Source organism: Trachypithecus francoisi, unplaced genomic scaffold (assembly GCF_009764315.1).
Source record: "Trachypithecus francoisi isolate TF-2019V2 unplaced genomic scaffold, Tfra_2.0 Lachesis_group21, whole genome shotgun sequence".
In the NCBI taxonomy this organism is placed as follows: Eukaryota; Metazoa; Chordata; class Mammalia; order Primates; family Cercopithecidae; genus Trachypithecus; species Trachypithecus francoisi.
The window spans coordinates 6,589,925-6,607,934 of record NW_022681467.1 but is presented as its reverse complement, the minus strand read 5'-3'; the positions used below and the strand labels follow the sequence as shown (position 1 = coordinate 6,607,934).

The 18,010-nt window shown below is 43.9% G+C and overlaps 1 protein-coding gene and 1 long non-coding RNA gene across 7 annotated transcripts in view; one reads left to right on the top strand and one right to left on the bottom strand.

The window, feature by feature from the left end:
* SLC24A3 (solute carrier family 24 member 3) overlaps positions 1 to 18,010 on the top strand; it is a 514,808-nt gene that overhangs the window by 482,065 nt on the left and 14,733 nt on the right. For 5 of the 6 annotated variants that reach the window (XM_033185487.1, XM_033185486.1, XM_033185485.1 and 2 more), the window contains 3 exons: positions 2,250 to 2,416; positions 5,731 to 5,845; positions 7,507 to 7,619. In XM_033185487.1, coding sequence (XP_033041378.1) covers positions 2,250 to 2,416; positions 5,731 to 5,845; positions 7,507 to 7,619 — 395 coding nt within the window. Of the gene's footprint in view, positions 1 to 2,249; positions 2,417 to 5,730; positions 5,846 to 7,506; positions 7,620 to 9,977; positions 10,167 to 18,010 lie in introns of those variants that run through there. The other variant, XM_033185489.1, reaches the window with a different exon arrangement.
* LOC117068396 lies at positions 1,501 to 17,240 on the bottom strand. Its single transcript, XR_004431101.1, has 3 exons — positions 17,023 to 17,240; positions 13,091 to 13,150; positions 1,501 to 2,453 (listed from the first exon to the last, which is right to left on the bottom strand). It is a non-coding gene; the product is annotated as an uncharacterized LOC117068396 (long non-coding RNA).

Here is an 18,010-nt window from a genome sequence, read left to right as displayed (position 1 = left end):
GATATTTACTGAAAATGTGATATAGGCTCAGGACTATTCCTGCCTTTCAAAATCAGGTGCTAAACAAGTGAGAAGACCCCTGTTCTCATAGACTTTATTCTAATTTGATGGAGACTGAAAATAAATTAAGAAACAAACAACCCTGATGGTTTAAGACAGGAAATATTTGGATGAAACAAATAAAAATGGGTATAGAAAAGCAGGACTGAGATGATAAGGGTTATATTTAGATTTCTCTGAGGGCCCGATGACATTTGAGCAGTGAAGTGGTCTGCGTGACAGGGCAGACTCTGCCATGAGAAGATCCAGGCAGAAGACCTGCGAGGGCAAAGGCCTTGAGGCAGGAAAAGGCTTGGAGTGTCTGAGGACAGAAAGCAAGCCAAGACCAGGGAGTATGTGAGCAGGGAGAGTGGCAGTTGGGGCAAAATCAGGCAGTGCCTTACAGACCATGGTGGGGAGACCTGGTTTTACTGTAAGGGCAGTGGAGACCAATGGAAGGTTCTAGAACAATTTGCTTTTTGAGGCTCTTTCCTCTGGCTACTGGTAGCAAACAGATGGAGATAGGACAGGCATTGGAGCAGTAGTCCCCTTAGGAAGCCAGGTTGTCAGCCAGGCTTGGTGAACCTGGCCCCAGTGGAGGCTGTGGGAATAATGAGATGGTGGGAATACCCTGTCAGGTTGCCAGGGTTGGCTGTGGGGGATACAAGAAAGGGAAGAATCAAGAATGACTCCCAGGATTTTGACTGGAACGATTTGCAAGCTCATGTTGTCCCAGCCATCGTCCTAATATCATCTTATTTAATTCTCCAAGCAACTCTGTCAGCTCAGTGCTGCTGTATACATGTTTTCATAGATGAAGAAACTGAGGTGTAGAGAATTTAAATAACTGAGTCATTCAGCTCATCAGCCACAGAGCAGGGACCAGAGCCCAGCACCATCTGATGAGAAACCCCTCTGCCTCCCATAGACACTGTACCTTGGCCATTTAAGAGAGGCCAGAGGGTGCCCGAAATAATGTTAGATCATTGTTCTATCTATGCAGTTTTTAGAAACTATTGGGAGATCGGTAGGATATATGAAACAAATACTGGATACTGGTCTAAAATTATAAGATACATTTTATTAAACATTTAATTACTGTTAAATGTTATAAAAATTCCTCCTTAACTCTGGTGGGAATATAAAATAGTTCAGTCATTTTGGAAAACTGGCAGTTTCTTATAAAGTTAAATAAATACCCACCCTATGACTCAGCAGTTCTCCTGGGTCTTCATCCAAGAGAGATGAAACATGCCCCACAAAAAGACTTGTACAACAGTGTTCGTAGTCATCTGGCTTGTAATACCCTCACACTAGCAACAAACAAATGCTCACCCACTGCCATATGGATAACAAATCGTAGCACACTCATAGAATGGAATACTACACAGCAGTTAAAAGGAATGGATCATGCAACATGAATCTCAGTCATATTAGGTTGAACAGAAGAAGGTAGGCACGAAACATCCTATATGGTTTTATTTATTTGAAGTTGGAGAACAGTTAAAACAATATCTATGGTGGTAGAGGGTGAGGAGTTGACTAGAAAGAGGCACGGGAAACTTTCTGGAAGGTAGAGACACTGTGTATCTAGATTGCATTGAGGAGTACATGGAAATATGTATGCGTATTTCTTTCTAGAGGTGAATTAGCGGTTAATCAGAACAGTAATACAAGTCTAGGGAGAGCCTTCAAATCCTCTTTGAAGATTCCGGCGCGCTGACAGACCATGCTGAGAAATTCCACCAGGTGGCACTGCGTCTGCTGACGCTGTATTATGGGGAGAAAACGTGGAAAACAGAAGCCCACTGGTGGTCTTCCTAGCTCCCCACCCCCATTTCGACCCCCTACACCTACACACATTCCGCCTCTTTTTTGTCCTGAGTATCCTCCTCTTTTTTCCCACCTGGCCATCTGCCAAACATCCCCCAAGTCTGGTGTTACTAAGAAGCGATTCACCCTGTCATTTCGGAGACCTAAGTAGCAGGTGGGCAGTGGATAATATTTTTTAAATTCTGCTTGGTGTTGTATGTCAGGTTTCGCTGGTGATGGAAAGTCATTTGAATGTTTTAGGAAAAGAGCAATATAATAAGGTTTAATTCTGGGGAAAGCAGTACAGACACTTAGCAGCGCAGGGAAATAAAGCTAACTGGGGTTCTTTGTTATTTTTTTTTCTTTTTATTTCTTTTTGGCCGTTTTCATTTTTCCAGCGGGTAAACTGGAAACAGTGAAATGGGCGTTCACCTGGCCACTGAGTTTCGTCTTATACTTCACTGTACCCAACTGCAACAAGCCGCGCTGGGAGAAATGGTTCATGGTGACGTTTGCTTCCTCCACGCTGTGGATCGCAGCCTTCTCCTACATGATGGTGTGGATGGTGAGTGCAATCGGGACCCCATGGCACTGTTAAACCTCTTTAGAGGAAAATGAAGGGAATGAGTCAGGGTTTCAGCCTATAACTGTACCAGTCAGCTATTGCTACAATAAGCTGCACAATGAACCACTCCTAAACTTAGTAGTTTAGAATTGCGGGCATCGATTCTCCTGCTCACACCTCTTCAGGTTGACTGTAAATTTATTAATCTTAGCTGGGACTTGCTATGCAGCTCTCTCTCAGGCTTCAGGGTGCTCATGCTTGATTCAGGCAGCAGGTGGGGTCCATGTCTACTCCATGTGTCTGCTCATTTTCTTGGTACTAGAGGTTAGCTACCTGGGATATTCTCTTCTCACAGTGCACCATTAGAATGCAAGAGAGTACATGAAAACACGAGATGCCTCCCTGGTCTTCTCCTGGCCCTGACTTACCATCACGTCCACTCACATTTTACTGGCCAAGCCCCACATCAATGGCATAGGGGAAATGTACTCCACCTGCTCCAGTGGGAAGGACAGCCATGTCGCAGGGCAAAGGACATGGAGGAAAGGCATGAAGAATTGGGAAATGGTGATCAATCCCTATCAGCATCTTAGTTTCTTCAACCAGACAATGAGGCATTGCATTAGGTGATCACTCAAGGGTCCCTTCTGAGGCTAAAATAATGAGTCAGTGATTCACATTGGTTGATTGACATTGACTGACATTAGTTGATTGACATTGATTCAGTGGCTTTGACATTAACAAAGCCATTTTAGGAAACCCAGCCTTCCAGAATGCATTGCCCATTTATGGCTATACTTTTTAACGGGGGAGCAATTCCAAATCATTAGAATTGGCCAGAAATTAAAAGGCATGGCAAAATGATGCAAATCCAAATTAATCTTGCCTTGAGTGTTGGACAGAAATGCAATATAAATCTGGAAAATTACACTCAAGAGCTAAAAAGAAGATTCTGAAAAATGTATTTTGGTAGGACCAAAAATACCCAGAAAAATTTTGTTACATGGATTGCAAATTGGTAGACCTGACACAACTAATTCATAATCATCTCTTTCCTCAATATCACAAACATTTTTTTAAAACCCAAGGTTTATAGCCGGGGTTTCTACCTCATCCTGCATTCACTAATGTTTTTATCTGACATACGCACCAAGTGCTGCCTCCTATCTGGGTTTGGGGGACAGTGTCGGCTGTCTCTGACCTTAAGGTGCTACGTGATTTTCTGTGCAGTCCCATAACCAGCAGTGTAACTGACCTGACTCATCTGAGGTTCAACCTCCTTCTGTTTGCTTTCTTTCCCTCCAGCGGAGGTTCTAATAAGTCCCAATCAATGCCCAGGACTAAGGGAGAAAACTAGGAGAAGCCGGAGACCTGGTCCCAGCCACCTGAGCAGTCTGCTCCCCTGAACTCCAGACCGAGCCACAAATATGATCATGAAAATGACGAGCCGGAGGCCAAGGCCGGCTGAGCCAAACCAGATTCCTACAGGGACTGAGCTGAGGGTTAAAAAGGAAAAACAAGGTTTGGCCAGGATGCTGGTAGCTCCATTTGCTCCAAAGCAACAAAATAGAAATAGCATGTGTTTCTGCAGCTCACTTTCCTCCCTGGAGACTGGAAGTCAGAAAGCCCTGTGGCCACCCCAGGTTTAATTCTGTTCAGTTCTGCTCAGTACTGAACAGAAATGAGCTGCATTCTCTGGTTTGAAAGGAGGCAAGGCAGGCATCTCTATGGATTTCACTCACATCCCCCCAGTCTTTGAACAGGGAAGGAGGGATTGTGGCCTTTGGAGTGAAGTCAGGGTTCCGGGTGTAGGTGTCTCTCAAGGGCTGACCCAGGAGGAACTGTGAGAAGAACGTGCTCCTCACAACATGTGGTTTGCATTTCCTGTAGTTTTATGGAAAGTGGCATCCTAAAATGATCTAACCGTTTCAACTCTTGTGAGTTATCTTCTCCTTGGGCCCACGTGCAGGGAATGTGTCTCTTTTTCCACTTACCTCTTTTTTTGCCACCAGCTCCCTCATCATCTGCCTCATCAACTGCTTTTGTTTTTTTAAGCATGCTTACGTTTGCCTTTTCTATATTTGCATAAGTTTAAGCGGTACAAGTGCAATTTGTTACATGGACATATTGTGTGACGGAAGTGACGAAGTCCTGACTTTAATGTATCCATGACTGAGATAATGTGCATTGTACCCATTAAGTAATTTGTCATCACCCACCCCACTTCATTCTGTGCTGAATTTAAACTGGGGTGGCCTCTGGTCTTCCTGACTTTCAGTCTCCAGGGAGGAAAATGAGATGCAGAAACACAACATTTCTGCCCCTGACCCTTCTGAGGCTCCATTGCCTATCATTCCACACCCATGTCCAAGTGTACACATTACGTAACACCCACTTATGAGTGAGAACATGTGGAGTTTGACTTTCTGTGTCTGAGCTGTTTCACTTAAGATAATGGTCCCCAGAAGCTATTATGATGAAGATGTTGACAAGGACAGCGAATTGCTACCAAGCTTCAAGGAACAGAGAAAAGGAAATGCTAGTTACGGCTTTCCCTTTTTTTTTTTTTTTTTTTTTTTGAGACAGGGTCTCACTCTGTTGCCCAGGCTGGAGTACAATGGCACTATCACAGCTCATCGCAGCCTGAACCTCCTGGGCTCAAGCCATCCTCCTGCCTCAGCCTCTCAAGGAGCTGGGACCACAGGCATACACCACCATGCCCAGCTAATTTTTAAAATTTTGTAGAGACAAGGTCTCACTATGTTGCTCAGGCTGGTCTAGAACTTTTGAACTTAAGCAGTCCTCTCAACTTGGCTTCTCAAAGTGATAGGATTACAAGCATGAGCCACTGTGCCCAACCTTAGAGTTATGCCTTTTCTGACAAGCATGGATACTGTCAAATCCAGCCCCTTTGCACTTCTTCTAAATTCCCATTATGCATCCCCCCCTGACATGGACACTCAAATTCCAAGCAAAGCATCCATCCATTCTGGATTCCTGAGGGCCACCCGTAGTTCAAATATTCTGTCCCAATATTAAGAAATTCTATTTTCTCTTCTCAAACCACCCACCTCACCTGAAAAGAACAAGTGAAAAGACCAGTGTTTTGTTAGAAAGCATGGGTCCTATTATAGCACCATCCCCTGACCTGCAGCTCCCAGCTGGCATCCACATAGTATTGATACAGAGAGCAGACATTGCACCCCACAGAGATAGCCCAGACAGTACCCTGTTGTGAGTCTCCATCAGAAGAACCATAGGCAGGTGGGGCTTGAGGTGACCCTCAGCTCACCATCTCCTCCTGCTCCTTCTAGGTCACAATCATTGGTTACACCCTGGGGATTCCTGATGTCATCATGGGGATCACCTTCCTGGCTGCCGGGACCAGCGTGCCTGACTGCATGGCCAGCCTCATTGTGGCCAGACAAGGTGTGACTTCCAGTGGCAATGGGGAAGGAGGGAGGGAGGAAACGAGGGAGGGAGGAAGGGAGGGAGGGAGGGAAGGAAGGAAGGCAGGAGGGAGAAGAGAAAGGAAGGAGGGAGAAGAGAAGAAAAGAGGGAGGGAGGGAGTGAAGGAAGGAAAGAGGGAAGGAAGGAAGGAAGGAAGGAAGGAAGGGAGGGCGGGCCTCTCTACCTGGGGTACCCACCTGGCAATTAACAAGGTTTGGAAGGAGGGAGGGTGATGCCATGTTGGTTGAAAGGTTTCCTGGGATCAGAAGAACAGAGAAATGATCCAGAAGGTCCCACCCCTGAGGAAAGCAAAGACATTTCCTAGGTAGCACCCGTAGCCCCTTCTGGAGGCTGTATCACCATCCTTCTATTATTCAAAGTAGTGGGAAATGTACTGACAGCTAACCTTTGCTGAGCAAAGCATTGCATGCACTATCTTATTTGATTTAAACAACAGCTCTGTGAAGTAAGCACAATCATACCCCCACTTTATGGACAAGAAAATTGAGGCTTAGACCCCATTCCTAAGGCTGACCTACCTGCAGTGTCCTCTGAGTGACAGGTCCCAGAGGTCAGTTTTCAGAGTGTGACAGATCCTTCCCTCCTTCAAAGCCAAGCTCACAGGCTCACAGCTCACCTTCCCAGACAGATGCCCCAGATGGCCATACCCTTCTGCAGCACTCATTCTGATGTATCTGCCTGATTTATGCTGGAGGGCATTTGTTTCAAACAAATGTGTGTTGAGCTACAAAACTTAGCCCAGTGTCCCATAGACATCCTCACGAAGCTCTACTGTTGTCTACACTATTGTTCAATTATTCTGAGGAAGGCCTGGAGGCAGTGCAGGGCAGTTGGAAGATGACCCAGTGTGCAGGTGTGATCTCGGGAGTCACTTTCTAGAATGGTTGAGTTTATTCCTTTCCATAAGGATGTCTCAGAATCTCCAGAATCATTGAAATCATCTGTATTAGTGTGTCTCACATTGCTGTAAAGAAATACCTGAGGCTGAGTAATTTATCAAAAAAGAGCTCTAACTGGCTGACAGTTCTGCAGGCTGTACAAGAAGCATGGCAGCATCTGCTCGGCTTCTGGGGAGGCCTCAGGAAACTTCAGTCATGGTGGAAGGTGAACGGGGAGCAGGCATGCCTTACATGGCAGGAGCAAGAGGGTGGGGGGAGGTGCTACACACGTTTAAACAACGAGATCTCACGAGATCTCACTCACTGTCACAAAGCTGGTGCAATGGGGGATGGTGCTAAACCACTCATAAGAAACCACCCCCATCATCCAATCACCTCCTGCCAAACCTCACCTCCAACACTGAGGACTACAATCCACATGAGATTTTGTGGGGACACAGACACAAAGCATATCACTGTATTTGGTTTTTTGAATCACTTATATTCAATCAGTGATCATGTTTGAAGTAAAAGTCAACCATTCAATAAAACGTGTGTTTCTATGCTTGATAAGTGGTGTCATCCTTTCACATGCGTGATGGCCTTGAAAGAGAAGCACATATGTGAGCTTGCAGAACCACATTCTGGCTGTGAGATTAAAGGTTTGGGAGAGTCCTATGTGGGGCCCCTGCACTCTCCTGGGTTCCCTTCCCTCACTTAAGTGACCTCTTGTCCCTGCAGGGATGGGAGACATGGCCGTGTCCAACTCGATTGGGAGCAACGTGTTTGACATTCTGATTGGCCTCGGTCTCCCCTGGGCTCTACAGACACTGGCTGTGGATTACGGATCCTACGTAAGTGGTTTTCTCTAGGACTTCTCCTGAAATCCAGGGCTACGTGGACTCTGTTTTAACAGCCTTGGCCACAGGGTCTTTGTCTAGGGGCAAAGTGGGTGTAGAAATCATAATATTGAGGGGAAAACAAATTCTCCTTGTCAAAGGCCTTCCTAAGTCAGGCTTGCAGGGACATTCAGGACTTTAGAGCAGGGGCCAGCAAACTTTTTCTGTCAAGGGGCAAATACTAAATATTTTAGGCTTTGTGGGCCAGAGGATATTTATACAGCTATTCAGCTTTGCTGCTGTAGCAGAAAAATGGCCGTAGACAACAAATAACCAAACGGGCATGTCTGTTTCAATACAACTTTCCTAATAGAAACTGAAGTTTGAATTTCATATCATTTTTATATGTCATGATATATTACACTTCTTTTGATTTTTGTTCCAGCCATTTAAATATGTAAAAACCATTCCTCACTAATGGACTATGCAGAAACAATTGGTGGGCCAAATTTGGCCCATGGGTCATAACTTGCCGACTCCTACTTTAGTGTATTTAGACTTGCTTCACCTTATTACAGGCTAAGTGATGCATGTCAGAGACACATTGGAGAGATGCCATCCAGGTTGGCCACTGAAAGGGCATCGCCCACTACGGGGGGTCACAGAATTCCAAATAACGCTTCTAAGTTCTGCAGCCCAGAGGGTGAGACTTTTGCAATCAGGCTTTTACGAATTGACTCCCATCAGCCAAATTCACAAGAGTTTGATGTCTAGGATAGAATGTCAACAGATGGTAGTAACAGATGGTAAGATATATAAGGGCTGTGCAGAAAGCATATGCTTATTTTGGATGATATGTTCTCTATATTCCTGGAGAAATACCTAATGTGGGAGTTATTTTGGGCATCCTATGACCATCCTCTAATTCAGTGTTTCAGGAGTACTCACAGATTACATTCATGGCTAAGGTTTATTATAGCACAGGATATGGGATAAAAGGAGCTGGAAAGTGAAATGCATCAGGAGAAGCCCACCGTGGTCAGCTGCAGGTCTCTAATTCCTTCCCTAATGAGTCACACAGAACGTGCTTTCTCCCTTGCAGGGAACATGCATGAGATGTCTCTGTCCAGGGAAGTCCACTGGAGGCTGAGGCTTTTGGGGAGGGCTGGTCTGGTAGGTGCATTTCTGCTGCACGAGCAGCCATGATGCCTGAGTCTCAGAACCACAGCATAGATACCAGGTAGACATTATAAAGTTTGCCAAATGATCCTGACAAGTTGGTACAGCATAGCCTATTGCTTCTGGGGTACAAACCAGTGTCATCAATTGTAACATCCCAAGGGTCACATTCAGAGGGGTTGGCCAAAGGTCAACCATGGTTCTGGACTCTCCTGGAGGTATACAAGGATTAGCTAACCAGGCCTGCTGTGTCAACAACTTTCACACAGAAGATCAAATTATTGTTTTATTTTTCAGAGTAAATGTTGCTAGCTACTATGTTACCAAAAACCCCAAAATTCCACTGGAGTAGCCCAACAAGGGTTTGGTTTTTTACTCAAATTCCACTGTAAATATTCCCATCCTGGCAGCTCCCATGGGCTCTTTCAAGCAGAAACTCAGGGTTTGTGGCACAGTCTATCCAGTGGTTCTACCATCTTAAAGTCCTTCTCCCACAGCTACACAGAAAGCAGAGAAGGCAAGGGCATGGAATATTATGTAGACCATTTTCTGATGACGCCCAGAAGTGGTATCTGTCCCAACTGTTCCCATCCCATTGTCCACATAAGTTACATGTACCCACTTGGATGCAAGAAGGATCCAGGTAATTAGTTTAGTGTTGTGCCTGAAATTCATATAGCCACATGTAGCTTGTGGCTGACTGTTGGACCCTGTGGCTGTAGAGGATTAAATGACAATCCCCCAGAGTCTAATCCATAGATAACTATTGTTAACATTTCAGCATATTTTTCTTTCTCTAGGTTACTTTGTATAGCTAAGATGATCCTATAAAGGCAATTTTATACATTGCTTTTTATACTTCCTGTTATATCAAACATGTTTTCCTCAAAATCTCATGGGAAACATCATCTTCAAGGTGACCTATTGTTACAGTATATTCCAGAATTTACATAATCATGCTGCTGATCTTGGACACTTACGTTGATTCAAATCTTTCACTGTTTCAAGTAGTGACACCACAGACATCTTTGTACATTAATCTATAGGTTTTAGAGTTGTACATAGATCTATACTTTTCAAGTTTACGTTTCAAGTTTTTTTAGATGATTTTTCTCAGTGTTGGAAAAGTTATATAAAAGAATGACAGATTGACATTCCAGAATGACAATATTTTTTACGTGGTTATTTGTCCAGATTCATTCCTGAAGTTTTGGAACATCTTTATGACACCCTCGTATCCTGACCACAGGAAGCTCCACGAAGGCTGACATTGAACCTTTCACTTGTCTGTCTTCTTCATGGCACAGAGTATGGGGCAGGCACATACTCAAGCCATGAAAAGCCTGTTGAATAAATGGGAATCCATGTTTAGCTCTTCCATGGCCTTTGCATTCACTTTCACCAGCAGTGAAAGTTACCTTTCATGAATTAGAGGGACACTTCAGGTCCAGGCTGAGACATGAGGGCATGAATAACCTTGTAACTTGGTGCCCCCCAAAACATATTTTTATTTAAAAAAATATTTCAGCATTTATTTTCAAGATGTGATAAAATGTTTCATGAGCAAAGGGTGGAGATAGGAGATTACTGGTTTCTTCAGTAATGCAGTCTTCCCTTGTTATCAAGCAGTTCAGCTCTGAACTCAAGCTTGCATATCATGCTCTGAACAAACACTTTGCAGTTAACACAACCTAACTTCCTTAAAAGCATTTAGTGACTTTCTGTTCCTACTTGGTCATACTTGACAAGGAAGCCAATAAAGATGCTCCTTAGCCAAATTCAGAGTGCTGCATACAGGGGTCTGATAAACTCATTGGCAGTCCATCTGGTTTATTCCTCAGCTTGTTTCACTTCCCCATTTACCTCTTATCAAAGTTATGAGGAATTAAAAATCAGACCTATCTCAATTTTAACTGCTTTGTGTCCCTCTGTTGAGGATTAGAAGACAGTGGTTAAAAAATGACATCAAAAAGAAGAAGAAAAAACTGGGCTCTAAACAACCTGATAAATTCATCCCTGCATAATATATTTTTACCAGGATGACTCTCCAGTGAGAGAGAGACAGGCAGGACCAGAGAATGAGAAACTTTCAATGGCCTTCAGATCCATGATATTATTTCTTATTTTACTTTGATTAAAGGGGACAATCATAGAAGGTGAAATCAAAAACTTTCAAAACAAAATGAAAACTCACCCCAGAAGCAAACTAGTTTCTCTTACCAACTTTGAAATCTTCCTGAGTAGACATGGATATCAGGCCTGAAATTCCAACTCGATTCAGCACACCGTAAATCATTCCCCTAATGATCTCTCCTCCTTTCCTCTCCTTCTGACATTCCCCCAATACTCTTTAGAGAACAAACTAAACGTTACTCTTCTATCAGTAATTCCCAGAGCTATGAAAGCATACTCTTTCCAGATCTCAATGTCTACTGACACGGTGACATCATGAAAACAAAAATTCAGGCTTTAGTGGATGTTTGGCCCAAATTCATGTTTTTCATCTGAAGATGACATAATTGGATCACTGTGGTCATTCTGCTGGAATTGTACAAGAGCCATGTTAAGTCTTGAAATTGAAGATCTACTTCATCCTTGGAGTCAAGGGGGAAATGCAGGAGCAGAAACCACTCTGGCTTATTATGATCAATAGCCATGACACACACAAGAGTCCTCTTGGGGGAGACTTGGTTAGGAAGACTCTAGAGAAATGTGTGTCGTGTTGTGTTTCCATCCAAATGCTGCTGTTTCTGTAATCAGTGCAAAAAACAAACAAACAAAAAAGATCGTTTTATTCTGGGGATACAAACATCCAATGTAGACCACTCTTTTGAAAGTAGAAAATCAGTAATATAATCAATAAACTGTTTATGAACTCCAGGGAAGTCAAGGAGATTCCATTTGATATATGGTATGAGGTAGGGATTCAATTTTATTATTTGGCACATGGATATATAGTTGTTTCAGCACCCTCTGTTTAAAAAGAGATTTCATTTCGAGCTTTAAAAATTCAATGGAAAAATTTCTGGTTAGCTTATTTTTCAGTAATAATCACAACCTAGGAACTACTAGGAAGCCATGATTTGGTTAAAGCTGTGAATGTTGCATTTCATAAGTAATGCTAACTTCCACTATTGGAAAAGTTTTTATCCTGAGTCAAGACTAAAATGTAAATGAACAGGAAACAGGGACAGATTAACCTGGTGAACTGAATCAGGGAGGTGAGAGTCATAAAATCAGCCCCGGATCCTAGTGGCATGCTTTAATATTTTGCTTTCTTCTTCTTCTATTCAAGTAGTTTGCTTCTTTCCTTGAGAGGGCATTTAATAAGGGAAGAATCCCTATGAACAGAAGAACCCCAAATGCTCCCCACATCCTAAATCCTCTAATCCTTCTAAGCTCTCCCCAAATGCATCCTCACACTGCACATAATCTCTTTCCAAATCCCTGTTGACCCATCCACGTTCCTCCTTGTTTCACAATTATTTACCACATCTCTCTCTGCTGTTAGAGTCTGAGTTTAAGGCCTCATCCACTTCGTCTGCCACCCACACTGCACCAATATCCATCTTACACATATGTAGGGTCCAGCCCCACAGGATCGGTGGGTTTTGCTCCCCATGTGCAGAGACGAGAGATTGTAGAAATAAAGACACAAGAAAAAGAGATAAAAGAAAAAACAGCTGGGCCCAGGGGACCACAACCACCAAGACATAGAGACTGGTAGTGGCCCCGAATGCCAAGCAGCACTGATATTTATTGGATACAAGACAAAGGGGCAGGGTAAGGAGTGTGAGCCATCTCCAGTAATAGGTAAGGTCATGTGGGTCACATGTCCACTCAACAAGGGGCCCTTCCCTGCCTGGCAGCCGCGGCAGAGGGAGAGAGACAGCTTACACCATTATTTCTGCATATCAGAGACTTTTAGTACTTTCACTCATTTTGCTACTGTTATCTAAAAGGCAGAACCAGGTGTATAGGATGGAACATGAAAGTGGACTAGGAGCGTGACCACTGAAGCACAGCATCACAGGGAGACAGGCCTCCGGATAACTGCGAGTGGGCCTGAATGATGTCAGGCCCTCCACGAGAGGTGGAGGAGTAGAGTCTTCTCTAAACTCCTCCGGGGAAAGGGAGTCTCCCTTCCCCAGTCTGCTAAGTAGAGGGTGTTTTTCCTTGACACTGACGCTACCACTAGACCCCAGTCCGCTTGGCAATGGGCATCTTCCCAGATGCTGGTGTTACCGCTAGACCAAGGAGCCCTCTGGTGGCCGTGGCCGGGCATAACACAAGGCTCGCACTCTTACCTTCTGGTCACTTCTCACTATGTCCCTTCAGCTCCTATCTCTGTAATGGCCCGGTTTTTCCTAGGTTATGATTATAGATTGAGGATTATTATAATATTGGAATAAAGAGTAATTGCTACAAACTAATGATGAATGATATTCATATATAATCATATCTGTTATCTATATCTAGTATAACTATTCTTATTTTATATATTTTATTATACTGGAACAGCTCGTGCCCTCGGTCTCTTGCCTCGGCACGTGGGTGGCTTGCCGCCCACACACATAGATGGACATTTTATTTGTTTAAATAGAGAATAAATTTTATTTTTCAATTGCAACAGTAAGCAATCCCTTTGTACATCAATAGCTTCTGAGATCTTTGCCATGTGTCAGCCCAGATAAATAATTTATATTAATGGTGGTGATCCTGAGTCATTCAAGCAAAAGTTAAGTTGTATCTCATATCCTCTAGGATAAGCATCAAGTGTATGATCTATTTCAGAGTGAAATATTTCATCAAAAATAGTTAAGGAATTAGCCTATAGAGAGGTAGACTTAAATTTTCCAGAAGCTTTTGCTTGTACAGACTATGCCTCTTTGACTAATAATGTTAGGTCAAAATAGTAACAGTATTTGGCCCAACCAAACTATGCCTTTTGGTTTTCTTGGAAGCTGGCGGTCCCAGAAAATGGCCCTCTGGACTCAGACTACCTGGTTACAGGGGCCCCCACCAGGGGCTTCTTTCTTTCTCTAGCTCGTCCTTCAGGTATCAATACAGATGTTGAACTGGGATTTCCCAAGCCTGGACTAGGTGTCATGCCTGTGTTCAGCAGTTCTCATCAGAGTGTTTACCTTTACCCCTTGAGCTGAGTCTCCCCCTGGAGAAGTGACCTCCCTGAAGACAAGAACTGTGCTCATCTTATGCATTTTTTATTTCCTCTATGCCTAGCACAGTGCCTGGCACTTGTAACATATTCCAAAAATATTGGATGGACGGATGGATGGATGGATGGATGGATGGATGGATGGATGAAGAGATGGATGAATGGATGGATGGATGGATGGAGAGAAGAATGGAGGGATGGATGGACAGATGGATGGATGGATGGATAGATGGAGAGATGGGTGGGTGGATGGATGGATGGATGGATGGAGAGAAGAATGGAGGGATGGATGGACAGATGGATGGATGGATGGAGAGATGGAGAGATGGATGGATGGATGGATGGATGAACATGTGTGAGCAAAGAAGAGCAAAGCAGTAGGGTGACTTGAGAAGAGAGCAGGGGGCAAGCACAATAGCAAAAAGAATAGCTAGAATTCGCTGAGCATCTAGTCTGCACAGGGTACTGTAGGGACACTATTCGCATGGTCTCATCTAATCCTTCCAACGCCTACATAAGGAAATGATTATTCTTTCAACCAGGGCTTATTATGCACCCGCTATATGCCAGGAACTTGTCAAGGCAATAGGGATTCAGAAGTGAACAAGGTAGACAGGACCTTTCCTCTTAGAGTAGACATTGAGTGGGAAAGGATAGACAGTACATACATGAACAAATGCCTGATTGCACTGACTTCAGAGGACAAAAGCCTTATGCAGATGATGAGATGAAGTGATGTTTTAGAGAGTGAGGTGTAGGTGTCACTCTGTATTTATTGAACAGGAGATTAAGTTCTGTGTGGAGTCATGAATGACAAGAGCCAGCCACAGGAAGAGAGGGGTGTGTGGAGAGCAGGGGAACATTCTGAAAAGGAACTGTACTTGCAGAGGCATTGAGGCAGGATGTGTCCTAGAACGAGAGGCATGCTGGGCAGGGGTAGTGTGGAGTAAGGTGGGCAGGGGTCATATTGGGCCACCAAGACTGGCCACAGGGCTCAGGTTTCATGCTAAATCCAATATAGTTCTTACCTCAATTTCGCAGATTAGGAAACCAAGTGGCAAAGGTTAAATCACACAACCAGAAAGAGGCAGAAAGGAGTGCTTTCCTCAAAGCACTGACAACTACTGCCAAAGCAAATCATGCCACAGCGGTCACCCTTGCGTAACTCTGGGCTCAGAGGAGACATTTCAGACCAGATCCATCCCTGAGTTGGTATCTTTGCTAAAAGACAGGGCAGGATCTGCTTATTAGTGCTTAGGTGGCCTCTTCAACTTCATATAAAGAAGCGAGGAGCTAGAAGGGGAGCAAATTCTGATCCTGTTTTCTATCCCAAAAGTACCAACAGGCATCATGGGGGCTGCCCTCATTGCTGCCCTGGGCCATGGTAACTGATATTTCTACAGGGAGTTTCTGTCTAATGGTTGGAGGAACTGCTCTGGATCCTTTGTTCAGTCCCTGGTCCCTCCCTGGCTCTCTTTGGGTGCCTTCAAGTGGCCAATTCCTCGTGCTCAGCCACACTGGGCAGGGTTGGGGGACATCACCATGAAGCTCATGCCGAAATGCAGACGTTATTTGGAAAAATAATCCCAGGTTCATGGAAAAGCAAATCTAGGGCTTAGTTGCTGAGAGCATTTTGATCTGCCCTCTTCTCCACCACAAGCTTTTCCTAGGAGAGGCTTAATTTCCAAAAAGACACTCGAAAGCCTCCTTTCATGTAGCATGCTAGCAACCACATGACATCTTTCTGCATCTCTGACATCAGAACTGAGCAGCCACCGTGGGTTTAATGGCCTCTCCTAACCTCAAAAGGGACCTGCCAACAATTTTGAAGCAATTTTTCCGTCTCATCTAGATGGGATTTCCAAGTCATAATTATCTGATAATTACCATCCGACAGCTGTTTTGTGCATGGCATTAGGTTTAAGCATTTGGCAGGGAAGGATGAATGCAGTTTTACAGATTTTGACATTTCTTAGCACCTTGAGGCTTGCTCAGAAGGCAGCTAGTTACCTAAGTGCCCAAAGTAAGACATCTTTCTAAAAGTCAAAGCTTGGAAAATGAGCACTTCTTGTTCCATTATGGTGATAAACGTCTGTTCCACAAGCTTTAAGAGAGCTGAGAAAGTCTCATACAGGCTCCAGGAAGCCAGGGCAAAGCACATACTTCTAAGCTAGGGCTTAGAAATGTAAAATAAATCTGAGACGCAATGGAGGGAGGGTGTCTGTCTCTCTCTCTCCAAGCAAGACCACCAGAGTCCAGAAAAAACAGACACAAAGAGAAGAGCTGTCCAGAAATATTCTCACCCCACACTGTCTGCCTGGTTTATTCTTTATTTGACCAAGCATTAATCGAGTGCCTTCTGTGTACTACACTAGTAACCACTGGAGATGGTGCAGCAAGCAAGACAGGCAGAAGCCTGTGCTCCTGGACATACAGCTATGGAAGGAGAGAACTGCACAAGCAATTCCAAAACAAGATATGATGCCTGCTTTCCTAAGGGCTGCTTATACAGAAGTTTAGGCAATGTGTGGCAGTGATCAGGGGATCTGGAATGCTGGGGAGGAAATGACAGTTATTCTAAGAATCCAAGATTATCAGAACAAGCAGGTGGAGAGAGAAAATTTTTTTCCAAATAGAAATAAGAGCTTGTAGAACACCAAGATATGGGAAAACTTGTTGCGCTGAAGGACCCAAGGGCTGCTTCTGTGGCTGGGAGGAGTATGGGAAGGGTGAGGAGTTGGGGAGCTGAAACAAAGTGGCAGAAATGAAACCAGAGACAGAGAGAAGCTGCATGGTAAAGGCCATGGTAATGGAAAGAATGAAGCGTATATGAGAAGGAGAGGTATGGTCATGTGTGCCTTTTAGAAAGGAGATTCTGACAATTCCATAGAGAAAGCATTGGAGCCTGACGAGACTGATGGCAACAAGATCAGTTATAAGGCATTTGCAAGAGAGAGAAAATAGGGTGGTTGGATTAGGATAGTTGTATCTGTTAGCTATGGTTACCATTGATGCTAAGTAACAAAAGGCATGCATCCATTTGCATATATTTCTCAGTCATACCTTTGTGGCTGACAAGTGTGTGGCTGATCTGGGCTTGGCTGCAGGCTTCATATGAGTCTGCTCCATGTGCCTCTCATTCTCTTTGGACCACTGGCTTCTCAAGACAGTCTTCTCATGATGTGTCTCAAAGAAGACACACATCCTGTTTTGCTCTTCTCAAAGCAAGAACACAAGAAGACGCACCCAGATTCAGAAACACATTTTGGATTCAGGCTCATATCAGGTCAGCTAACACCATTGGCCAAAGAGTATCATACAGCCAAGCCCCAAATCAGGAAGCAGAAAAAATGCATCCACCCACCATGAGGTTATGGAAAGTGTGTGGACGTAAAACCTATTATGGGGAGAGGAAGTGAGACCAGCAGTTTGCTCTGCCTCCACAGTAGCTGTAAAACTGGAGATCAGTGGAAAGCTAAGCAAGAGACTACAGAAAAAAATAACAGGACCTGGTAATTGGTTTAACTTTAGCCCCTAAACAGCTGTTCATGCGGAGGTGAGTCAGGAGAGGCAAGGATTTTGTAAACTATTGCAAAATTTCCGGGTGCTATTATAACTACAATTGAGGATTTTAGCAAGGCAAGGGCATGATTCACTTTACATTTTAAGATTCCATTTGATGCTGTTTGTAAATGCATAGGAGGCAAGAATGGATGAGGGGAGACAGGTCAAGGAGCTGATGACAAAAATAGATTCTTTTTAAGGAAGAATTAATAAGGTTTTCTGACAGATGTATGAAGAGGATAAGAAGGAGAAGAATCTTAAGTAACATATGATTCTTTGCTTGGGCAACTAAGTGTATTGTGGTGCCATTCATGGAGATGGGGAGACAAGCTGGGAGATGAGGAACACATTTAAGATGAAATACCAAATGTTCCATTTAGGACAAATAAAGTTTGATATGTTTGCGGGTCATCGGAATGGAGATGTCAAGCAGGTAGTGGAAATGATGAGTCTGAAGTTCAGAGGCAAGGTCTTGGTTGCAGATATG